Source organism: Ornithorhynchus anatinus, chromosome 11 (genome assembly GCF_004115215.2).
Source record: "Ornithorhynchus anatinus isolate Pmale09 chromosome 11, mOrnAna1.pri.v4, whole genome shotgun sequence".
Classification (NCBI taxonomy): Eukaryota; Metazoa; Chordata; class Mammalia; order Monotremata; family Ornithorhynchidae; genus Ornithorhynchus; species Ornithorhynchus anatinus.
Genome location: NC_041738.1, coordinates 15,360,979 through 15,385,503, shown reverse-complemented (window position 1 = coordinate 15,385,503; position 24,525 = coordinate 15,360,979). Strand labels below are relative to the sequence as shown.

Sequence of the window (24,525 nt, the reverse complement as noted above, 5' to 3'; positions counted from 1 at the left end):
CAGCCGTCGCCTCGGCTCCGGCCCACGTGGCACCTCCCGGAGGGGCGGGGGAAGGATGGGGGGAGGGGGAGGGAGAGCCATGTCAGGGGCATTTAAAGTCTTCCTGACGTCATATGCTGCCAGGAACTCAGCTGAGTTTCTAGCAGGCCGTTCCCACCACTTTCCCTTCCTCCCCCCGGGGCTTCCGTCCCCGCGGCCTCGGCTCTTCTGCGCCGCGGCGGGAGGAGCGCCGCGGCCGAGGAAGAGCCCGCGCGGGGGCGCCCCGTCGCTCATTTACATAATCCGCCGAGCCTGCGCGCCCCATTGGTCGCGGGGCGGGGCCTCCGTGAATATTAGATGAGGATAAAGGAGTGCGGCGCCCGGATTGGCGGCGCCTCCCGAGTAACGGAGCGGGCGGAGCCGGGGCGGGCGGGGATTGGCTGCGCGCCTGTCACTCAGCCGCTTCCTGGCCCGACTGGGGTTCGGCCGTCGCCGCTCGGGAGGGAGCGCCAGCCCGGTTCGGTTCGGTTCGGCCCGGCCCGGCCCGGTCCGGTCCGGTCCGCTCCGCTCCTGCAGCGCCCGCAGGCCGGGGACAAGCCCCGGGGAGAGCCGCCGTCGCCGCCGGCCCCCGCTCCAGCCGCAGCAACCGGTAAGGCCCGGGCAGCCTCTCCCGGGAGGCCCAAAGGCCGGGGTCGGGGGGACCGGCCCCGGGGCCGGTGCAATGCAGGGCGGTCTGCCTGGAGGAGGAGGAGAAGCTGGCCGGAGGGCCGGAGGGGTCGCCTTTAGGGGACCGGCAGCCTGGCCCCCAGAGCCGGCAGCCCGGAGGGGAGCCGCTCCCTCCTTTCCCCCCCGGTGTCCGGCTGGGCCGAGCCTCCAGCTGCCCGCCGCCCCCTCCACGTCCCTCCCCGCTCCCACGCCCCCGGGGTCCCGACCGCCGCCCAGCCGGTGTCCGTCGTGCGAGGCCCTGGCCGGGCCCCTCCGACCTGCCCCACCCCGGTGGCCCCGTTCCCCCCGGTGCCTCGTCGGGCAGGCCCCGCTCCTCCCCAGTCCGGTCATTGCCCATTCCCGGATTACGCTATTGCTCAACGGAGCTGGAAGTGTGGGAGTTTGTTTACCCGGATCCCGGGCCTGCTGTCGGCCGGCGGCCAGAGCCTGGAGAAGCCCGACATCTGGCTCGGGGGCTGCGGGGCCTGGGTGCCGGTGGGGACCCGAGGTGGTCTTCATCTCCGGCCGGGGTCCCCAGTCGCCCCGCCACGTCCCGTCGGAGGGGCTCCCCGCGGTGAGCGGCCGCTCGGGTTCCCGTCGGGTGGGCAAGGCCGGGAGGGACGGGAGGGGCCGCTCGGCCCGGCCGTCGGGCCGTCCGTCCGCTCCGCCGAGGGCGTCGAAAGAATCAGCTCCCTTCCTCCTTGGGCTCTGCAACAGCCACGGAGCTGGGCGTTGGGGTCTGGTGGAGGGGAGCTCAGGGGGACCAGGTTGGCCCGGGTCCCAGCGGTTGGTGGGATCGGCCCCGGACGCTCCTCCCGACGCCCGTCTGGGGCGACGATCAGCGGTGTCCGCGCATCCACCCGAGGTGGAGCGTGCCCTCTCGGGACGCGCCGCAGGAATGCGTCGCGGCCAGTGGCCAGTGACCAGGTGGGTGGCCGGAGTGCTCCTCTATCTCTCGGCATGCCCACGGACACACCGCGTCAGGTTGGTCCCTGGGATCCCAACTCGGGGCCGGACCGATCCCCCTCTCGTGGTCCTGATCTCGGCCCCGCCACCCCCTACACCTCTGGAGGCAGTGACGTGGATCCTGCCCTCAGTCCCGGTGGGAATCGGAACTAGAAGCTGGAGGGAAAGAAGGGGTGAGAGATTACTCTGGCCGGGGTCCTGGCCGGCAAGAGCCCGAGTGTGTTAAACAGAGCCCCGCCCCCACCCCCGCCCCACTGTCGTAGCCCCCGTGGACCTGGTGATCGGAAGCGGGCGGGCCCCGGGGGCACGCGTGTCCCCTCCACACTATCCCTAGCCGGACTAAGGGCCAACAAGAGACTGTTTGTCACGTATGCATGTGGCCAAACCGAATGGAGACAGGACATCTCTCGGATCTGGCCTGGCCAGGGCGCTCCTGCCTGTCTGGGCTGATTCCTCGTCTGCCAGTGCCACCCACAAGGAACTGTAGAGTTGGGGTCAGTTGTGGTGCCGTGGCTGCCTCGACTGTGAGGGTCAGCGTGGTGCCCCTCTGCCCCAGGCAGCAGTCTAGGGGCTATTGTGGCGTCCATCCTAAAACCATATTTGGGGGAAGCAGACGGTGCTATTTTGGGGCGGTTTCCACTCCAGCAAGGACCCCGCACCTGGGATCCGCCCCAGAGGCCAGTCAGCCTCTCCCCACACCGGAGCCAGAGCGGGGCCCCTGCTGCCCGGATGGCAGAGGCCCAGCCCAGCACTTTCTTCTCCACTGGGTCTGCCGAGCCTCCGGGGAAGGAATTTCCAAGGGAGTCGAAGGATGGAGAAAGCACATTTAGAGTTGTCGGATGGTCCGTGCTGGGTCTCTGGGGAGAATCGGGGATGGAGAGTTGCTCGATCAATCAGTAATCTCTGTTGAGCACTTACTGGGTGCAGAGCGCTGTACTGAGCACTTGAGAAAGTACAATACAAAATACGCAAGGATGATCTCTTCCCAGAAGGAGGTTGCAGACCAGAAGGGGAGACAGACGTTAAAATAAATTACTGCTGGACAGGTACAAAAGTGATGTGGGGCTGGGGCGTCAGAGATGAAGAGGGGAGGGTTAGGCGTATTGGATGGTCCATGTTGGGTCTCTGGGGGAAAGAGTCAGGGAAGGAGGGGGCGTTAGGGGTGTTGGATGGTCAACGCTGGGTCTTCAGAGGAGAATCAGGGATGAAGAGGGGAGAGTTATGGGAATTGGATGGTCTGGGCTGGTCACTGGAGAAGAATCGGAAATGCACAGGGGAGAGATGGGGTGTTGGGTGGTCCATGCTGCTTCACTTGGGAGAGCCAGGGGTGGAGAGGGGAGAGTTAAAGGTATTGATTGGTCTGTACCGGGTTACCGTGGGAGAGTCAGGGTCCCGGGAGAACAGTCTGCTGTATATTTCCTCTAAGGGTCCTGGTGCCCTTGTCAGAGACAGAGTCTTGGGCTGGCCTCTCCAGGGCTGTGGGGTCAGCCAGTCAATCAATCGTATTTATTGAGCAGCTACTCTGTGCAGAACTAAACACCTGGGAGATTGCCAACATTTTAGGAGACAAGACCCTGCCTGCAAGGAACTGACAATGTGACAAAGGAGACAGATGAAAAATAATGATGGGTAGGAGCAAGAGGATGTCAGTGAGTCTGCCCACCGGTGTAGAGGAAGGTTGGTTGTGAATGTAAAAGTGCCACCTTTGGCAGTGCCAAGGTGCGGAGATGAGAGGCGGGAGGGTGGGACCTGGGGAGGAGAAGAATTAATCTGAGAGAGTTTCTTGGAGGTGGTGGGATTTTGGAAAGGCTCTGAGGATGGGGCGATCAATAGTCTGGCTAATTAGAAGGGGGAGGAAGTTCTAGGGAGGAGAAAGGACATGAGAGATGGAAAAGGGGGGAAGGAAGCCAAGCGAGAAGGTGAGTTTGGGAGGAACGGAGAGTGCGAGCCGGGATGGAGTGGGAGAAGAGAGTGGAGAGATAAAAGCGAGAGAACTGATGGAGGGCCTTCAAGTCAACAGGCAGGAGTTTCTACCTGTGCAGGGAGGACCGGACAACAATTGGAGAAGTTTTGGAGGAGTAGGGAGAGGGTTGTATGAGAAAAATGCTCTGGGCAGCAGAGCGAAGAATGATCTGGGGAGGGGCGGGAGGTTGGGGAGGTCAGTCCGGAGACCCAGGGCTGATATTCTGATCCCCCTTTGGGCCTCAGGTCTCCTCGGCCTGTTACCTCAGTTACCCGAGCCAGAGGGCAATCAAACAGTGGTATTTACTAAGCTCTTACTGCCTGCAGAACACTGTAATGAATGCTTGGGAAAGTACCATGTAACAGAGTTGGTATTTACGATGCCTTCCCATAAGGGGCTTATTATTATTATCATCATCACTGTTATTATGGCATCGGTTAAGTGCTTATTATGTGTCAAGCATTGTTCTAAGTGCTGGGGAAGGTCCCTGACTCATATGGGGCTCGCAGTCTAAGTAGGAGGGGGAACAGGTATTTAGACCCCATTTTACAGTTGAGGCACCAAGAAATTAAGTGACTCGCCCAAGATCATAGAGCAAGAAATTGGGCGAGTTAGCATTAGAACCCAAGTCTTCTGACTCCCAAGCCCATGCTGTTTCCACTAGCCCATGCTGTTTCTAGCCCTAAGCAGCCCGGAGCCTACGTTTCCCCAAAATCCCGACACTGAGCCATCATCTTTCTCTTCCTCTGTGCCTTGCTGGGAACACTGGGAGCACAGTCCTTGCTGGGAGTTACTATGGTGGGGTAGTGCCAGGTCTTAAGCAAGTGTCAGCATCTTTTCAAACACACTCTGTCCTGCCCCTGGTTGACTCTCCTGGGCAACCAAGAGGGAGGGAGAGAGACGTGTGTGTGTGGTGTGCCCATTCCCTGTCTGGATCCCTAAGACCTCCAACTCTGCCGCTCCCCCCGACCCCACGTCCATCTGAACTCACTGGCCCAGCCTCCTCGCCCCTACCCTCCTGGCAGGTCCTGGGCGACTGGCCGGCCGATGGAGGAGTGGATTGGTCCAGGCTGTGGCCGGGGTGGTCGTGGGGAGACCAGCAGGGGTTGGCAGAGGGCTGACTGGGGCTATGGCTGATGAGGGGTGAAGGGGCCGGTTTGGGCCGTGGCTGTTGGGAGGGGTCGAGGGGGAGCCGGGCCAGGCTGTGGTTGGCAAGGGAGGGCCGGCCGGCCTGAGCCGTGACTGGCAGAGGGAGCAAGCGCGGCCTGGGCTGTGGCTGGGAGAGGGGGCCGGGCTGTGGCTGGCCCGGCCTGCGCCGTGGCTGGAAATTGGCGTCGGGGAGGGAAATGGGCCTTTGGAAACAGAAAGTAACCGTTCGGCCCCCGTCACAGGCGGCAGGTGGGGCCTGGCCTCCGCCTCAGAAATCTTCGGGTACTTTAAAGCCATGGCAGTTTCTGAAATTTGCTGTGGGCAAGAGCCAGGGTTTCCTGAGGATCTAAACCGCAGGCTCTGGCCCCAGAGCCAACCGGATCCTTCCCCCTTGGCCCCAGGGCCACTGGCTAGGAAAGACTACTGGTTGCTGGACAGGGCTTTTCGCACAGGCCAAGGAAATGTACTGGACCCTTCTACTGTCCCTCAGCCCTCCTCTCCACCCAGACTGTCCTCCCCGTGGGCTGAGGAATCGATGAGAGCTTCAGCCTTTGGGAGCGGTGTAGCGGGATGCTGGGGGGCCTGGGCACTCCAAGCGCAAAGGATGGGGTCTGGGTGGGGGTAGGGTCGGGAGGGGGACTAAGCCTGGATGGGAGGGCAGGGAGAGGGGAGCTGGAGATTGGGAGAACCAACAAGATGGCAGAAGCCGCCCACCTGGGAACTCAGAAGAGATGCAAAGGAAGAAGGGAATTCCAGATCGAGGGGCATGATCCAGGAGGCGGGCAGCAATCGGGCAAGGCCTCCTGGAGGAGGAGGTGGGTTGTCAGAGGGCTTGGAATGGGGGAGAGCAGATTCCATGCCAGGAAAAGGGAGCGAGGCCCAGCTAGGAAAAGCGGAAGGGTTAGTGGTCTACTCAGAGGGAAGCAGATGGTGGGGGGAATGGGGAACCGATGGTGGGGGTGGAGGTGTTGGAGGAGGTGGTCGGGGGACATTGTGTTCTGGGAGCGGGGAGGTTGACGGGGGATGACTGGGCAGTTCAGCACCCTGCCGCTGGACCCGTCGCCAGGGTGGATGGTAGTAGTTGGAGTCGCTTGGGTGGGGGACCCCGGGGCGGGACCCGTTCCGTCTCCTCCCGACTTCAGGTGTTGGTAACGGGGCTCCCTGAAGGAGGAGGGGATGCTAGCGCGTTTTGGGGAGGGAAGGGTTAACAGCCATTAGTTAAGCAATTCAATCATATATATTGAGCGCTTACTATACATATTGCATAGTAATTGTATTGTATAGTAATTGTATAATTGTATAGTAATTATAGTAATTGCACTAGGCACTTTGGAGAGTACCGTACAACAATAAATAGACACATTACTTGCCCACAATAAGCTTACGGTCTAGAGACAAGCTCAGGGTCACATTTCCTTCCCCCAGGGTATAGGGACTGGAAACCCTAAACCCAGCACTCTGGTCCCCGGCTCTGGTTCTTCCCGCCGCCGTGAGGAGGCTGGCGGAGCCCCCGCTGGGGTCTTCTGGGGTCTGGTGCTTCGGCTGCCCACCGCGAATGCGGGGCCGGGGGAGGAGGACAGCCGGCTCAGTTTGGCCCAGAGCCTTGGGCACCTGCCAGCACCCAGAGGGCTGAGACCCGCTCAACTTCCCGGGCCACACGGACCCCAATCCCTGACCCCTGGGCCTCCGGGCTTCTCCTCCCCGCAACCCATCCCGTTCCCTCAGTCATACACATCCGCTCTCTTCTCTCCTCCCAAGCTCCCTGCCTAACTGCACCTCCCTCTTGACTGTCCCGCCTCCGCCGCTCACTCACACTGCTCCCCCCCGTCCAGGTCTCCCCTGCTTTGATGATCCCCTGCTCCTCCTCAGCCCTCGAGGTCACGGCCCTCCTCGAGATCAAAGCTATTTCTGCGCGGTCCGCCCGTCAGATGCGTCGTCGGGTGGATGTGGACTTGTGAACTTCTTGCATTCAATCATTTGCTTTTCCTGTGACCGTGTTTTCCTTCCTGCCTCCTTCCGTACATTTGCGATCTTTGTCTGTCTGTCTGTGTCTCCCAGTGGAAGCAACCGACAGGCAGGGAACCTAGGTCTTCCACTTTAATGGTTTGCTCCCAGGTGCCTGGTCCAGAGCCCTGTGTCCAGTGGGGACTCTGGTCCAATGTCCTGTGCCCACTGGGGGTTGGTTCTAGCAGCGTCCCGCCCACTGGCACTGAGGGAGGACGGATGAGGACCAGGAAGTCCTGCTGGGTCGGCTACTCACCTACCTGGAGGGAGGGGACCAGCCGGGCCCGGTTTCCGTCGCCTTTGCTGTTGACGGAGGCTCGGCCGGAACTGGCGCTTAGCTGACGGGAACCCGACTTCCGAAGGCAGAGCTGCCGTGCCCTGCCCTGCCAGGTCTGGGATTCCCTGTCACGCCCTCTCTTGCCCTGCCTGCCTTTCCCGGAGAGACCGGTCCCCAGCCCTGGATAGGCAGAGGGCGAGGCCTGGAATTCCCGGAGCGTCCTCCTCATGGGGAGGGCCCAGCTGTCTGGCAGCTCCACTCTGCCTCTCTGCTCCGTCCGGCTTCAGGGGACGACGCCGTGGTTAAGGGTGGGGATGGGAGAAGGTCTGGCTGGGCACGGGATTTATGTAATTTATTTATTTATGCTAACGTCTTTCCCCCCCTCTAGACCGTAAGCTCGATGTGGGCGGGGAATGTGTCTACCAACTCGGTTATATTGTTATATTTATACTCCCAAGTAGCTCTTTACACAGTAAGCGCTCAATAAATAGGACTGACTGGCCCCCTAGCAGCCCTTGCTGTGAGACCCCCTAGGGCGACTGGGTGTGGCTGGGGTATGGCCAGGTCCTCGGGTGACACGGGTCTGCGGCTGGCCACAGTGGGCAGATTTCTGCCTGGAGCCTCGGGCCTTACTTCCAAGGCCCTCTCCCGCCTCTTAACTGCCTCAATGCCAGCTGGGCTCTGTGTGTGTGTGTTTGCGTGTGCGTGCGTGTGGGCGGGCACCCCTACTCCTATTACTGCCTGATTCTGAACTTCCTGGTTACGGCTCCCTCTGGACTCCCACCCCACTCAGCAGGGATTCCCAGGGCTCTGGGTCTCCAGGGGGTCTGGGCCGGGTACCTGCTGCAGACAGAACACCGGCCCAGGTGCTCGGGTGAGCCCCATGGGAGCAAAAGACACGGTTCCCTGCTCCAGCCCGCTCACGACTGAGAGGGCAGACAGGCCGACCTTGGCGGACAAACTATTCTAGTCAGGAGCCGTTCGGTGAGTGGGCTGGCGACTGGCACCCGTGTTCCCCGGGGGGCGAGGGGGTGCTGGACCCCGGGGTGCGGGGGCGCCCAGTCGGGGTCGGGGAAGGCCTCCCGAGCCTTCACTGAGAGTCCGGTTTCCCTTCCCCGTTTGCCTGGATTCCCAGCAGGCTCAGGCCCGGTCGGTTCCTCTAAGGGCAGGGATGCGAAACTCACACACGTCACCTGAGCCGCTCGGGCAGCTGCAGAAAGGCACTTTGAAAATGGGCTGTGCGGGCTGGGTGGGGAGCCCCCCTGCTGCCGCCCCAGGACGGATGGACGGGCCGGGGATGGACGGGCTGGGCCGGGAGGATGGTCATGGTGACCGGTTAGCCCCTTCCCCGAGCCCCCGGAAAGCTCCTCGTCCTCGGTCCAGCTGGGCAGAAGTGTGGCCTAGTGGCTAGAAGGCCGAGGAGGAGCTGACGCCCGACCTGCGACGTCGGGCAGCTGAGGGCAGGGCCCGACTGTTGAGGTGGGCAGCTGCCTCCTTGGCTGGGGGTCCGGGAGCCATGGGGATCTTCCTTGCAGAGTGAGCCTGATGGGGGATGTGTGTGTCCGTGTGAGAAGCGGCATGACCCGGTGGAAAGAGCACAGGCTTGGGAGGCAGACGGTCATGGGTTCCAATTCCGGCTCCACGTCTGCTGCTTGGGCAAGTCAATAAACTTCTCTGTACCTAAGTTCCCTCATCTGTAAAATGGAGATTAAGACTCTGCGCCGTAGGTGGGACAGGTCGTGTCCAACCCAATCATCGTGTATCTACGCCAGTGTAAGCACTTGACCAACACCATAATTATTATTAGTAGTATTATTATTAATGATAATTATTATTATAGGCCCCCCAGACCCAGCCGCGATGGCGCAGTGGAACCAGCTGCAGCAGCTGGACACCCGGTACCTGGAGCAATTGCACCAGCTGTACAGCGACAGCTTCCCCATGGAACTGCGCCAGTTTCTCGCCCCGTGGATCGAGAGCCAGGACTGGTGGGTCGGGGTGGGGGGGAGGACAGCCCGTGGGAGGGCGGGGGTGGGCGCCTAGTGTGGGTGTTAGCTGGGACCCGGGGCTGGGTCTCATTGCCGGCTCCTCCTCGCTGTCCCTGCAGGGCTTACGCTGCCAGCAAGGAGTCCCACGCCACGCTGGTGTTCCACAATCTCCTGGGTGAGATCGACCAGCAGTACAGTCGCTTCCTGCAGGAGTCCAACGTGCTCTACCAGCACAACCTGCGCAGGATCAAGCAGTTTCTGCAGGTGAGCCCGGGGTGGGGCAGGGGCCAGCGCCGAGGGCCGGGCCAAAGGGCCGGACTCACGGTGGAGGGCAGGGACCGGGGCCTGGGGCGGAGGGGGCGGGCCCAGGGCAAGAGCTGGGGCGAGGGGCTGCTCCCTTGGGGCCGAGGGGGCAGGCAAAGCGGTAAGGCTCTCCCGGCCCCATCCCTCCCGTCCCCACTCCCTCCCCCGGCCCGGCACCACCCCACCATCCTTCCCCTGCCTCGTCGACTCCTCAGAGCAGGTACCTGGAGAAGCCCATGGAGATAGCACGGATCGTGGCTCGCTGCCTGTGGGAGGAGTCGCGCCTGCTTCAGACGGCGGCGGCCGCTGCCCAGGTAAACCTCAGCCTCTGCTGAGAGCGGGGGACCTGACCGCTGGGGTGGGGACCCTCCCCATCCCCCGTTGGGCCCTCCCCCATCCATCTGTCAATAGAGTTCATCGAGCACCTACTGGGGGCAGAACGCTATACTAGTCTTTAAGCTCACTGTGGGCAGGGAATGTATCTGTCATATTGTTGAATTGTCCTCTCCCAAGTGCTTAGTACAGTGCTGTACACACAGTAACCACTCAATAAATGCAATTGACTGTCTGACTTGGCGCTTGGGAAAGCACAATAGAATTAGGGCAAGGCGGATGTGGGGGCCGTGAGTACCCGAGTGCTCCGTCTGGGAAGTGAGTGCTTAGGTATGTCCCTCCCCGACTTCCTCGGAGACCCCTCCCCGGCTCAGGAGATTCAGCTCCTTGGAGATGATGATAATAATTAATACTATTATTAGTAGTATGGCACTTATTATGTGTCAGGCATTGTTCTAAGCGCTGCGGTAGATATAAGCACATCAGGTGGGACACAGTCCCTGCCCTACGTGGGGCTAACAGTCTCAATCCCCGTTTTACAGATGAAGTAACTGGGTTACCGAGAAATGAAGTGACTTGTCCAAGGTCACACTGCAGACAGATGGCGGAGCCGGGATTAGAACTTGTGGCCTTCTGACTCTCAGGCCTGTGCTCTATCCACTAGGCCATGCTGTAACCTAGGTTATGCCGACCCCTCCCAGTCTTTCAACTCGAGATGCGACGAGGGGCCGGGTCTCCCCTCGGGCATCCTGTGCTGTGTTCCGGGAGCTGACCACCCCCAGGGACCGACCGGGGGTCGACCGGGGTGGGAGGCAAGGAGTGTTCGAGGCTGGGGCAGCGGCTACGTAGTCTTTAAGCTTCTTGTGGCCAGGGAATGTATTTACCAACTCTGGTGTGTCGTACTCTCCCAAGCACTCACTATAGTGCTCTGCACACAGTAGGCGCTTACTAAATACCAGTGTTCGATTGTTTTCCTCGTGTCCAGTTGCCCCTGTGTCTCTTGGGCCGAGGGGCTGGGACACCCTGGGGCACCCACCGCAGGAGCCTGCAGAGGGGGCGTGAGGCCGGGGACGGGAGCTCCGAGCGTGGGCACACGCTCTGACCACCCATCCCGTCCCACCTCGTCCCTTCCCGTCCACAGCAAGGGGGGCAGGCAAATCACCCCACGGCGGCCGTGGTCACAGAGAAGCAGCAGATGTTAGAGCAGCACCTGCAGGATGTGCGCAAGAGAGTGCAGGTAGGGCAGGGGGACGGGGGAGAGGTGAGGGTCTGGGGCTCGGTGGTGGGAGGAGGGAGGGAGGATCCCCCCCCAGATTTCAGAGCGAAACGGGCCTTTCCCCCACCTCCATTCCTCCGTGCCCGGAACAGGACTTAGAGCAGAAGATGAAGGTGGTGGAGAACCTCCAGGACGACTTTGACTTTAACTACAAAACCCTGAAGAGCCAAGGAGGTCAGGGCGGCCCGCCTCATCCGCATCTCGAGGGGACAGCCGGGGACAGTGCGTGGGACCGCCCGGGTGTCTGTGTCTGGCGTGTGCACGGGTGCAGGGGAGCGGGGGTGCATGTGCGGTGTGGGTACCTGCGTGTGCAGGTATTCCCACCTTCATCACCCGTCCAGCGTGGCGGGGCGGGGAGAAGGCGAGGGCCGGGGCCGGGGTCGGGTTGGGGGGTTGGAGGTCGGGGTCAGGGATTGAGGTCGGAGTCAGAATTGGGTTGGGGCTGGAGTTTGGGGGTCACGGGTCGGGGTCAGGGCTGGGTTGGGGTGAGGGCCGGTCAGTCGGTCAGTGAGGTCCCATCACCACCACAGACATGCAGGACCTGAATGGGAACAGCCAGTCGGTGACGCGGCAGAAGATGCAGCAGCTGGAGCAGATGCTCACCGCCCTGGACCAGATGCGCCGGGTACCGTACCTCCTCTCTACCCCCGGCCTTGCCCCCGGGATGGGCACCAGCTGGGCTCCTCTCCCTCCTCCATCCCCTGAAGGCCGGCTGGAGCCCGGGAGGGTGACGTATGTGCCCCCTCCTCCAATCTCAGGGCATCGTGAGTGAGCTGGCCGGGCTCCTGTCGGCGATGGAGTACGTGCAGAAGACCCTCACGGATGAGGAGTTGGCTGACTGGAAGCGGCGGCAGCAGATCGCCTGCATCGGCGGCCCCCCGAACATCTGCCTGGATCGTCTTGAGAACTGGTACCCCGTCCCCTGCCCTCCCCGTGCCCCCCGGGCCTCCTGCCCTCTGAGGGACAGGGAGCGAGGACAATCTTCCGAGCTTCGGGGCCCCGGCCTCCCTCGCCCACCGCCCCGCTGGGCCCCGGGCCCGGTGCCGCCCGCAGGATCACGTCCCTGGCAGAGTCGCAGCTGCAGACGCGCCAGCAGATCAAGAAGCTGGAGGAGTTGCAGCAGAAGGTGTCGTACAAGGGCGACCCCATCGTGCAGCACCGCCCCATGCTGGAGGAGCGCATCGTCGAGCTCTTCCGGAACCTGATGAAGAGGTGGGTGCTGGGTCGGGGAGGCCCCGGCCCTGGGGGGCTGGCTGGGGCGGGGAGGAGGTCGACCTCTGCCCTAAACGGTCCGACCGCCTCTCCACCCCTCCCCCAGTGCCTTCGTAGCCGAGCGGCAGCCGTGCATGCCCATGCACCCGGACCGGCCCCTGGTCATCAAAACTGGAGTCCAGTTCACCACCAAAGTCAGGTAGGTGGCCGGATGGGTCAGGTGCATTTGGGGACAGGAGGGAGGGGGGAGGGGCTCAGCTGCCGGTACTCTCACACCCCAACCCGGGACTGACCCCAACTGGTTTCCCATCAGCCGAGTGCCCGAGGGATTAGGTTTGACGGTAGCCACCAGTCCTTCGGGATCACGGGGCCATAGAGCGGGACCCTCGGTGACCAGCTGCCTCATTCCGGACCCGTCTCTTGGGCTCCTGCCAACTCCCGGCCTAGTTCTTGTCCCTCGTCCCCCAAGACCTCGGTTCCGGCCCTCCCCCCACCCCTGGACGTGCCCTCCATGTCCAGCATTGGCGAAGGGAACCTTAGGCGGAGAGTGGGGTTGGACATTGCTGAATCTCTCCCTGAGGATGGGGCTGGGGGCGGCGAGGGAGACCCTGGGCCATGCGGGGATTAACCGGGGGGCGACCCGGACTGTCTCTGCCATCTGGCAGTTCAGTTGGGAGAGATTTTCTGTCTCCCTGTAGTGGGATGGTCCTTGTCCCCTCCCCCTCCCCCTCCCTGGGCTTGCCAGCCTCCCAACCCCTTCCTCCCTGGCTCTCTCCCGGACACAGGTTATTGGTCAAATTTCCGGAGCTCAACTACCAGCTGAAAATCAAAGTTTGCATCGACAAGTGAGTCTGCCCAGCCCCAAGTGTGCGGTGAGGCATGGCTGAAGTGGCCTTTGACCTCTACCCTCCAAATCTATGCTTCCCCCTCCCACCTCAGTCAGTTCACTTGCACTCACGGTCGTGGTGATGCCGGTGCTCCCGGAGGCGCCCTCACCGATGCCCCCGGTGCCTGTGCTCCCAGGCACCCACGGCAGCACTCCCAGGCCTCCACACCAGTGCTCCCACACACCGTGCTTTCACTTTCACTGTCGCACAGTCAGACTTGGCGGGAGAGTGGGTCAGCAGCGAAGGTGCTGGGTGACCAGCCTTTGGCTTGCTGTCCGCTAGCCCTGCGAGTGGGGCCCCGGGTTGGGAGTCGGGAGGCAGGGGCCGATGTGACGTCCAGCTTTCTCCCGTTCCACAGAGACTCCGGGGACGTGGCGGCTCTTCGAGGGTAAGACAACCGATTCCTGTCCCACTCTTCCAGTCCATTCCTCCCCCTGCCCCCTCCCTGCCCCCGTGCCCCACCTGGAGGGTTCACTGCTCCCACCCCCGACCACAGATCCCGGAAGTTTAACATCCTGGGGACCAACACGAAGGTGATGAACATGGAGGAATCCAACAACGGCAGCCTGTCCGCCGAGTTCAAGCACTTGGTAGGCGTCACCTCCTGCACCCGCCCGAGCCTAGTGTTTCCACCCCACTAATCCCTGAACCCTCATTTCCCCTCCCAACCCTGCCCTCTGTGTCACCTGTCCTCTTGTTGGCTGTGTACTCCTAAGGCATTGATACTTTGAGAAGCACTGTGTTGTAGTGGATAGAGCACGGGCCTGGAAATGAGAAGGTCATGGGTTCTAATGTTGGCTCCGCCACTTGTTTGCTGTGTGACCTTGGGCAAGTCACTTCACTTCCCTGGGCCTCAGTTACCTCTTCTGTAAAATAGGGATTGAGGCTGTGAGCCCCACAGGGAACAGGGACTGTGTCCAACCCCATTTGCTTGTATCCTCCTCAGCGCTTAGTACAGTGCCTGGCACGTAGTAAGCGCTTAGCAAATGCCACAATTATAATTATTATTGTTATTATTATTCACCCCAGCCTCACAGCACTTACATCCCTATCTTTATACTCAACAGTTTCCCCTCTCTGAAATTTATTTTAATGTCCATCTCCCCCTATAGACTTTAAGTTCCTTGTGGGCAGGGATCATGTCTACCCTCTCTGTTATACTGGACTTTCCCAAGCGCTTAGTACAGTGCTCTGAATACAGAAAGTGCTCAAGAAATGCCATTGGTTGATTAACCAGTTAGGTCAGCAATGAACCCATGCGTTCAGCTCCCAGTGTTTGCGGAGTATGGTGCTAAGCTCTTGAGAGCAGAGACCCACTTCCTGCCCTGGAGAAGCTTCCAGTCTATTGGGAAAGTCAGCTGGGCCCAGCTTGTGTGCCCAGAAGATGACAAAGGGGCACAGCTGGTGGTGGTGAAAGTGAGGGAGGGTGGGAGAGTTGAATGAGTCAGAGAATAAATCTGCCTTTGAGGATGGTACTGCTCCACCCACCCAGAGATGGGTTATGTGCCATCCTGCACAGGACGGGATAGACTTTTTTTTTTAGGATGTCCGATAAGCCCTTTCTACTTGTCCGATATTGCTCTTAGTGCTGGGGTATATACATAGCAGTTAGAGCCAACACAGTCCCTGTCCCACATGGGGCTCCCACTCTAAGTAGGAGGAAACTGAGTAGCAGTTGAGGAAACTGAGGCCCAGGGAAGTTAAGTGACTTGCCCCGGCTCACACTGGGGGAAAGGGGCAGGATTAAATCCAGGTCCTCTGACTCTCGGGCCTGGGCTCTTTCCACTAGGCCACTCTGCTTCCCAGGGAGGGGCAATCAGGGGAGGCTTCCAGGGGAGGTGGGGTTTTGAAACCAGGGGACCACTGGGTCCCGGTGGCCCCGGCCGTGACCCGTCCGGGTGACTCTTCCTTCCGCCTGTTCCACGCAGACCCTGAGGGAGCAGAGGTGCGGCAACGGGGGACGAGCCAACTGCGATGTAAGCGGGCCTTGCCGGGGAGGGGGCTGGGGCAGATCTCTGGGCTCCCCGGGGGCAGGGGTGTCCCTGACCTCCCCGGGAGTCAAAGTGGAATAAAAGTCCTGTGCTTCTGACCTCCGCTAAGGGAACACCTGGGCTTCTGGGAGAGCCCCTACCTGCCGGCCCAAACCGACCCGCTCACCGTGCTCTTGGGTTGGGCCAAATAGTCTGTCTGCTGTTGCCCCGACTCTGCTCTGCCTCCATCTCTCAGCCTCTGCTGCCGCGTCTCTGTCTCTCCATGCCTGGGTCTCTGTGTGCCGCTGCGTCTCTGGCTCTCCGTGCCCGGGTCTCTCTGTTCCTGACCGCGTGATTCCCTGGCCCCCCAGGCCTCTCTGATCGTAACCGAAGAGCTCCACCTCATCACTTTTGAGACGGAGGTGTACCACCAGGGCCTCAAGATCGACCTGGAGGTTTGTTGCCAGTGGCGGGGAGCGGGGAGGTGGAGGGGGCGTGGGACGGAGGGATAGGTTGGGGGGGCTGGTGGGGTGGGGTAGGGAGTTCCTGGAGGGTTAGTCGGGGGGCGGGAGGCCAGGTCTGGGCACAACTCTGAGGCAGTGGGGCAGTTCTTCCATCTGTGGGGCCCCGAGGCTCTGCGCTGGCATGCGGAAGGCCGGATGTGGGCCACTGGTGTCTCGCTGAGGCGGGAGGAGCCCAGTGACCATGCCCGGGGGGCTCAAGGGAGTGAGAGCGGGGAGAGGGATCTCAGGACTGAGATGATCTCCACCCCATCCTCAGACGCACTCCCTGCCGGTTGTGGTCATCTCCAACATCTGCCAGATGCCCAATGCCTGGGCCTCCATCCTGTGGTACAACATGCTCACCAACAGCCCCAAGGTCTGCCCTGTGGGGTCTGGCGGGGGAGCCGGAATGGGAGGAGGGTTGAGGGGCTGGGTGAGCAGAGGCCTCCGTCCTGTGGTACAACATGCTCACTAAGAGCCCCAAGGTCCACCCCAAGGTCTTGTGGAGGCCAGAGTGGGAGGAGGTCTCCGTCCTGTGGTAAAATATGCTCACCAACAGGCTCAAGGTCCCCCTTGGGAGGGGGTGGCTGGGGGTCTCGGGACCAGAGTGGGCAGAATCCTCCATCCTATGGTAGAACACGCTCACCACCAGTTACTCTCACAGGCCGGAGCAGGCAGAGGTCTCTGGCCTGTGGTACTGTGTGCTCCCCGACAGCCCTACGGGCCTCTCTGAGGAGAGTCAGTGGGGGTCTTTGGCACTGAGCCCCTTATCGGCGGCTTCCCCGAACAGAACGTGAACTTCTTCACCAAGCCGCCCATCGGCACGTGGGATCAGGTGGCCGAGGTCCTGAGCTGGCAGTTTTCGTCCACCACCAAGCGCGGGCTGAGCATCGAGCAGCTGACCACACTGGCTGAGAAGCTCCTGGGTGAGATGGGCGGGCCGGGCCCGGACCAGGCTTCCCTCTGGCTCCATTGCCCTGGTCTCGGCCCCCGCCCTAGAATCATCCGCCCCCGGACAGGGTCCCACTGGCCTGGGAGTCCGAATACCAAAAGAACAGAGAAAACAGCCCAGCTCCTTCTCCCACCTCATGCTGTTCCCCAACTCCCCCTCAGCTCCTCTCCATACCCCTCTCTAAGCTCCTCCCTCTCTCCTCTAGTGACGGGATGGGCTCCTTGTCTGGGAAGACTGATGGTGCCCTTCCCCTGCCCCCCAAAATCCACCCCCCCATGCTGTTCCTTAGCTCCCACTTTGCTCCTTCCTATCCCCCCTCTATGCTCCTCCCTCTCCCCTCCAGGGTCCGGGATGGGCTGGTTGTCTGGGGGAACTGACTGTGCCCTTCTCCCCTTCCCCCTCCCCCAAATCCATCCCTAGGGCCCGGAGTCAACTATTCTGGCTGCCAGATTACTTGGGCCAAATTCTGCAAAGTAAGTTGGGGGCTCGCCCTGCAGGGAGGGTCGGGGGCACTCTGCGGGGTGGCACGGCCGGAGGGAGGCTCTGAGTGGCCCCATGTTGCCCTGTGCCCCGTCTGCATCTTGCCAGGAAAACATGGCTGGGAAAGGGTTCTCCTTCTGGGTGTGGTTGGACAACATCATCGACCTGGTGAAGAAATACATCCTGGCGCTGTGGAACGAGGGGTGAGCCCAATCAATCAGTCCATGAATCCGCCCGTCCGTCCATCAGTCGTTCTTACTGAGCCCCTGCTGTGTGCAGAGCACTGTGCAAAGCGATTGGGAGAGTAAAATAGAATAAGTAGATACGATCCTTCCCCTCAAGGAGTTTACAATCTAGTGGGGAAGTCAGGTCACAAAGTAACAGATGGGGGAACAGCAAAGTTTGTAGTTAGCAATCAATGGTATTTATTGAGTGCTTACTGTGTGCAGAGCACTGGACCAAGGGGTTGGGAAACTACAAAGCTAGCTGTGCACTGCGGGGTCAAAACCAGACTTTATGTACTTATCAGTAGTCTCTGGGTATCCTCATTTGCCTGATTGTAATGAACTTTTTTTGGTTACCTCATCTCAATCATTCTAATATTCTTCTAATCTCATCCCTGCAGAATCACGGTATTTCTTCATCCTTTTTACTAATATAACCAATTTTACATTTCTTGTAACTTTCACACTTCACCCTTCAAATCTCCCGAGTTCTTGGCTTAGTCAATTTAGCAACCCGTTACTTGTATTACTTTTGCCCAGTTAGTTGGCATCTGAGCTGATGGAACTGTCACTGGGACATATAGCCAGTTTTTTTGGACTTTTTCAATTCTTACACTTTTCTTCTACCTTTTTTCCCTGCTATACTACCTTCCTGTACTAAACCAAAGGTTTTGATGTATTTTTGATGGTATTTGTTAAGTGCTCAGTATGTGCCAAGTCCTGTAGTAAGCACTGGGGTAGATACAAGATAATCAAGTTGGACACAGTCCCTGTCCCAAATGGGGCTCACATTTTATGTGGGTGGGAGAACAGGTATTGAATCCCCATCTTACTGATGAGGAAATTGAGGCAGAGAGGAGTTAAGGGACTTGTCTAAGGTCACACAGCAGGCAAGCGGCAGAGTCGGAATTAGAACCCAGGTCCTCTGACTCCCAGCCTCGTCCTACTGCTTTTGTAAAGTTTCCTCCCTATTTTAGGATCCCGAGTAAGATAGTGATGTTATTCCTCCCATCAAGGTATTGATCCGTCTCTAGCCTTTCAACTAATTTTCCACATTAGTGCAGCTTCAGTCAAGAAGTATATTTACCCTAGTCATTGCCTGTACTTTTATCTGGAGTAAGAAAGTGCTCCTAATTTAATCCCAAAATGTGTCATATGTGGCCAGTAGAACTACTTTTACCGTATGGTCTGGTGGAAAAGAACACGGGCTTGAGAGTCTAATCCCGGCTCCACCAATTACCTGCTCTGTGACCTCGGACCAGTCACTTCACTCTCTGTACTTCAGTTCCCTCGTTGGCAAAAATGGGAAGTCAATTATATCTGTTCTCCCTCTACTTAGTCTGTGACCCCCATGTGGGACCTGCTTATTGCGTATCTACCCCAGAGCTTAGTAGAATGGTCGACACGTAAGTGTTTAACAAATACCACGGTGCTTATTATCAGAAAAGATCAATTTAGTCAGTTGTTTTGAGTGCTTACTGTACTAAGCCCTTGGGAGAGTACAATGTAAATTTAAAAAATAAATTATGGTATTTAAGCGCTTACTATATGCAAAGCATTGTTCTAAGCGCTGGGGTTGATACAAGATAATCAGGTTGTCCCACGTGGGGCTCACAGTCTTGATCCCCATTTTACAGATGAGGTAACAGGCACAGAGAAGTTAAGTGACTTGCCCAAAGTCACACAGCAGACAAGTGGCAGAGCCAGGATTAAGAATCTACTAATCTCTGACTCCCAAGCCCGGGCTCTTTCCACTAAACTACGCTGCTTCTCTGAGATAAGGTAGTGGGGGCAAGATGATTGAGTGCTTTAAAGCTGATGGTAAAGCGTTTCTGTTTAAGGTTCCCAGCCTTGACCCAAAGCCAGTTTTTGACTAAAGAGCTCACCCACCTTCTTTTCTTGGACTGGAAGAGTGCAACAGTCATCCTCTTTCACTTCAGCTCAGATATACCTATTAAATGGCTCCCTTCTGCTTTCTATAGATAGGCAAGTTTGATATACCAATTACCCAAGGACTTAATCCCATTTCTGCCACTGACGTGCTGTGTGACCTCAGGCAAGTCAATTAACTTCTCTGGGCCTCCGTTTCCTCATCTGTAGAATGGGGATAAGATACCCCATCCTGATCATTCTGTTGTGTTCTCCTCTCCCAAGTGCTTAGTACAGTGCTCTGCACATAGCAAACGCTCAATAAATGTGACTGATTAATACTGGCTCTCCCCACTCCTTACACTGTGAATTCCACGTAGGTCAGGGACTCTGCCCAGTCTGATTATTTGCATCCATCCTGGTGCCTTGGCACATACAAAATGCTTAATAAATTCCATAATTCATTAGTTATTAATAATGGGCTATCCCTTGACTATTATCCTAATTAACTTGTCACTCATACTAGAATATTTGAAGTCTGTTCTTGCGTTCAGGCCTCCCCATCCGAATCTGTTAGACTATAAGCTCCTTGGGGGCAGGGATTGTGCCTACCAACTAGTGTATGCTCCCAAACACTTAGCCCAGTGTTCTGCACAAAATAAGCACTCAGTAAATGCCGATGATTGACTGGGCAGAGGAGAGTCTGCCAGATATGAAAGACAGGGAGTTCCAGGCAGGAGGAAGGTCGTGAGCTAGACTTCATCGGTGAGAGAGATGAGAACAAGGCACAGTGAGCAGGTTGGCAAGCTGAGTTGTAGTAGGTGAAGAAGAGTGGAAGAGTAGAGGGGAGAGAGCTGATCAAGTGCCTTAAAGCCTATCATCAGGAGTTTCTGCTTGATGCGGCAAGGCAGGGGCAGCCATTGCAGGTTTTGGAGGAGCAGGGAGACATGCGTAAAATGATGTCTTGGTAAAATGATCTGGACAACTGAGCTAACTACAGACTGGAGAGGAGAAAGACCGGAGGCAGGGAGGCCAGCGAGGAGGAGGATGCAGTAATTGAGTTGGGATATGACAGGTGCTTGGATCGGCTGAGTAGCAGTTTGAGTGAAGAGGAAAGGGCAGATTCCGAAGCTGTTGTAAAGAAAGAACCAACAGGATTGGGTGAATGAATATGGGGGTTGAGAGAAGGAGAGAGAGAAGTCAAGGTTAACGTCAGAGTTGTAGAGAGACGGGGACAGTGGTGGTGTTGACAACGGTGCTGGGAAAGTTGGAAAGGAGAGGAGAGAGTTTAGATGGGATGATGAGGAGTTCCGTTTAGGACACATTTAGTTTGAGGTGTTGGTGGGACATCCAGGTTGACATAGTCCAGAGTCAGAAGGAAATGTGAGATGGCAGAGGGGGAGAGCGGTCGCCACTGGAGAGGTAGATTTGGGAGTCACCCGTAGAGATAGTAGTTGAAGCTGTGGGAGCGAATGAGTTCTCCAAAGGAAGGGGGTGTAGATAGAGAATAGAAGAGGACCTAGAACTGAATTTTGAGGGATTCCCCACAGTTAGGGAGTGGGAGGCGGAGGGGGAGCCGGCAAAAGAGATTGAAAAGGTTCAGCCACGGAGGTAAGTAAAGGTCCAGGAGAGGACATTTTCGGTGAAACCAGGAGTAGTTAGTTTTTTCAGGAAAAAGGGGTGGATTAGTGTCAAAGGCAGCAGAGAGGTCTAGAGGGATTAGGATGGAGTAGCGTCTCTTGGATTCGGCCAGGAGGAGGCCATTGATGATCTCGGAGAGAACAGTTTCCACAGCATGAAGGGTGTGGAAGCCAGGTTGAAAGGGGTCGAGGAGAGAATTGGAGGACAGGTGGAGCCAGCGGTTGTAAACAACCTGTTGGAGGAATTTGGAAAGGAAGGGGAGAAGGGAGGTGGGGCGATAGCTGGAGAGTGCAGTGGGGTCCAGAGAAGGTTTTAGAGGCTGCGGAGAGATGTGGGCATGTTTGAAGGCTGAGGGGAAGGAGCCATGAGAGTGAGTGAATGGTTGAAAATGGCAGGCAGGAAGGGAGAGGGATGGGCCTGAATGTTTTTAGAAGGTGAGAAGGGATGGGATCGGAGGCGCAGGTAGAGGGGGTAGATTTTGAAATTAGGTGGGAGTGCTTGAGAATCGGTGAGGAGGACTGAGAGGCTGTTTGTGGGGTGGGAGAGAGCTGGGGAGGTGAGGAAGAGATTTACACAGTAAGCCGTCAATAAATACGATTGATTTTTAAAACCCGATGGTTCTAATTTTTCTCCACAAATAGTTGGGAAAGGATGAAGGAGGAGGTATTAGGAGTTTCAGGTGGAAGTGAAAGGGTTGGGATGGTGGGTAGGGGAAGTGGGCATGGCAGTGGGCATGGATAAGGGAGAAGCCGTTGTTGCTGAGTGGAGGGTGGGGCAGGAGTCTAGCAGCTGAGAAGGAATCTGAGGTGGCTGAGGTCAGCCTGGCCCCTGGACTCAAAGCCCAGGCCCTGCCCGGGAGAAAATCCCTGGGGACCCAAGGTGGGGGCAAAACTGGGGATCCACAAAGGTAACAGAGATAGAGACAAATCTCATCCCTGGGGTCTGACCGGGAAGGCTCTCTCGTGGCCCAGGAGAGCTCCCAACCCCACCTTCTTCCTCTTCCTCCTTTTGATCAGGTACATCCTGGGCTTTATCAGCAAGGAGCGGGAACGGGCCATCCTGAGCACCAAACCTCCCGGCACCTTCCTCCTGCGCTTCAGCGAGAGCAGCAAGGAGGGGGGCGTCACCTTCACCTGGGTGGAGAAGGACATCAGCGGTAAGGGTAGGGGACTTGGGGTGGGCCGGGGCCTGGGGGTGGGACCGCAGGCCTTCTCCATCCCCGTCCATCGCCCTGCCCACCCTGACCCCTCCCAACGGCAGAAGGTATGGGCACAGCTGCCCCTGGTGGCCCGGGCTTGACAGGGTAGGTTGCCCAGCCTCCTCAGACAGGCGGGCCGGGGTCGTGGACTGCCAGCCTCCACGCCCCTCGTGGGTCCGGGTCCCCTTCTGCCCCATCCACCTGTCCGTCCGGCCTCTGCCCTCCCAGGGAAGACACAGATCCAGTCGGTGGAACCGTACACGAAGCAGCAGCTGAACAACATGTCCTTTGCCGAGATCATCATGGGCTACAAGATCATGGATGCCACCAACATCCTGGTGTCACCGCTGGTCTACCTGTACCCCGACCTCCCCAAAGAGGAGGCGTTCGGCAAGTACTGCCGGCCCGAGAGTCAGGAACACCCCGAGGCCGACACAGGTAGGCGCTGGTTTCCCGGGCCGAGCAGGGGAAGGTGAAACCCGGGGACCAATGGGCGGAGACTGGGGCCAGTGGCAGGGGCCAGAGCCAACAGGTGGGGGTCTGGGGCTGGAGAGATCAAGGTCCGATAGAGGGGTTGGGGGGCTGGGATGGCCACCTCAGATTCCTCCTCCGGTGGACTCGGGGACTCTGCCCTGCCCTCCTCTCAGCAGCACGGTTTCTCCTCCCTCATAGTCTCCCTTGCCCACTGCCCCCACTGAACATTCCAGCTCTTTCATTCTCCCCTGAAATCCCTAGTGCTCCTACCTTCGCCCTTTCCCATCTCCCCCTGGAATGGCCCCGAACCAAATTTCCAAGGGCTGAGGATAAGGTATAAGACTCCCAGCAGAACCACGGGGTGGGGTGGAGCAGGGAAGAGAGCTGGTTGATGGCACAGAGGGGCAGGAGGTGTGCACAAAGGGGCAGGAGGTGTTCGCAAAGGGCAGCAAATCGGCTGCTCTTAGGCCTCTGCTGGGGTCTTGGGGCAGTAGAGCTCGGTGCCCTCCCCTTCGCACTTGGGGTGACCCCTACCGCCGGCCACTCTGTGTCCATTTTGGGGAGTCACTAAAGGGTGTCCCATACAGAATGGGTTTTCCATCCCCTTCTCCTCCTGCCTGTCAGGAAGTTCCCGTAATGTCCCTCTACAGTGTCTTCAGTTGCAGCCTGAGCCACACTGTAGAAACCCTGCGTGCCCCCTCCCCACCCCCCACAGCCACATACATACACCGGGCAGGGGAACCATTCTGTGCCTCAGGAGGGGAGAGGGGAAGGGGGCCCCGGGAGAGGGACGGGGCTATTTGGCAGGACCACCCCAGCCAAGGTGACCATTTCCACTGCAGGTGCTGCCCCCTACCTGAAGACCAAGTTCATCTGTGTGACCCCGTAAGTGACTCCCCGCACCAGGGTGGGTGAGGGGTTCCACACGTTGGAGAGCCTGGGTTCAGCGCCCCAGGGTGGGGTGAGGGACGGAGGGCCCATTGTTCACGGTTCCCCGGCCTGGCCCGGCCCCCATTTCCCCCAGGACGACCTGCAGCAACACCATTGACCTGCCGATGTCTCCCCGGACGCTGGACTCCCTGATGCAGTTCGGGAACAACAGTGAGAGTGTCGAGCCCCCCGCCGGCGGCCAGTTTGGTGAGTGCGCGGGGCCAGGGAGGGCCGGGGGGGCCGGGACTGAGACCGCCCCACCCTCATCCCCTGCACTGGACGGCGCTCGGGCCTGAGCCGGCGGTTCCCGTCTGTGCCCCCTGCAGAGAGCCTGACCTTTGACATGGACCTGACTTCGGAGTGCGCCGCGTCCCCCATGTGAAGCCCCCAGTTCCTGGCTCCGCCTGCTCCCCCTTGCCTCCCCTCCCTCCCACCCACCCAGATGGAGCTGGCGGGGGTGGGGAAGGCTGGAGCAGAAGCCACCGGCTCCCTCTGAGTTCAGACCAGGGGGCTGCGGGTCTCCCCTCCCCCCACCCCTTTTCTTCATTTTCTTTCGCTACACAAGTGCCTCTCGGCCAGCGCCTTCCACACCTCTCCGGCCCAGGGTCCGCGGGGTGGAGAGCGATGCCTTCCCTACGAAGCCCCTTCCTCTCCTCCGAGCCCGGGCCTCCTGGGCCGAGGGTCCGAGCCGGTCTCCCACGGAGCCCTCGGGGCGGGACAGAGGGCGGGAGCGCGGGTCCAGCTGGCAGCGCCCAGGCCCGTCCCCACCGCTCGATCTCCTCTCCGACGTTCATAGCAAGTTGGAGCGAAGAGGGCCGTCGGGGATGACTGGCCGGCCGTGCTGACCCAGCCCCCCGTCCCTTCCGTGGGGGTAGAGCGGTTGGGGGTCCAGGGCGGAGTCGGGGGCTCGACAGGGCTCAGCATCAGGGGTGGTCTTTTCTGTTTGGATTTGAAGCCCACGGGCAGTGGCGGCATGGGGTACAGCCATGGTTGTGCCCAGTTGGGGGAACAGAAAGTACCCAGATATCCTGGCTGGGCATTGGTCCCTTGCCCCTGGCCCCCTGCCCCTGTATACTTCAGACTGTAAAAATTATATTTTTTTTGTATATTTTATTGCTGTACCTACCCATACTGGAATAAACATTCTCAAGCTGACTGTGTGAGGTGCTGGGATGGAGTTATTTGGGGAGAGGGAAGGAAGATAGCTCCTTGCCTTGCTGAGGCTTTATGGGTGAGGGGTGG

General features: G+C 59.0%; 1 protein-coding gene across 2 annotated transcripts; it reads left to right on the top strand.

Moving 5' to 3' along the window:
• Window positions 1–420: 420 nt before the first annotated feature.
• On the top strand, window positions 421–24,439 carry STAT3 (signal transducer and activator of transcription 3). 2 transcript variants are annotated; one of them, XM_029075340.1, is made up of 24 exons: window positions 421–628; window positions 8,884–9,031; window positions 9,151–9,295; window positions 9,550–9,648; window positions 10,809–10,904; window positions 11,036–11,165; window positions 11,474–11,568; window positions 11,702–11,853; window positions 11,997–12,155; window positions 12,262–12,354; window positions 12,941–13,000; window positions 13,401–13,430; window positions 13,539–13,632; window positions 14,971–15,018; window positions 15,384–15,467; window positions 15,793–15,891; window positions 16,306–16,441; window positions 16,888–16,940; window positions 17,056–17,150; window positions 21,698–21,837; window positions 22,108–22,317; window positions 23,196–23,238; window positions 23,378–23,490; window positions 23,610–24,439. In XM_029075340.1, the coding sequence occupies exons 2-24, from the start codon at window positions 8,904–8,906 to the stop codon at window positions 23,663–23,665; spliced, it is 2,358 nt and encodes a 785-aa protein (XP_028931173.1). In that variant the 5' UTR covers window positions 421–628; window positions 8,884–8,903; the 3' UTR covers window positions 23,666–24,439. The 2 variants fall into 2 exon arrangements, with proteins under 2 accessions (XP_028931173.1, XP_028931172.1); XM_029075339.2 differs by having other exon boundaries at window positions 423–628; window positions 11,036–11,117.
• The last annotated feature ends 86 nt before the right edge of the window (window positions 24,440–24,525 follow it).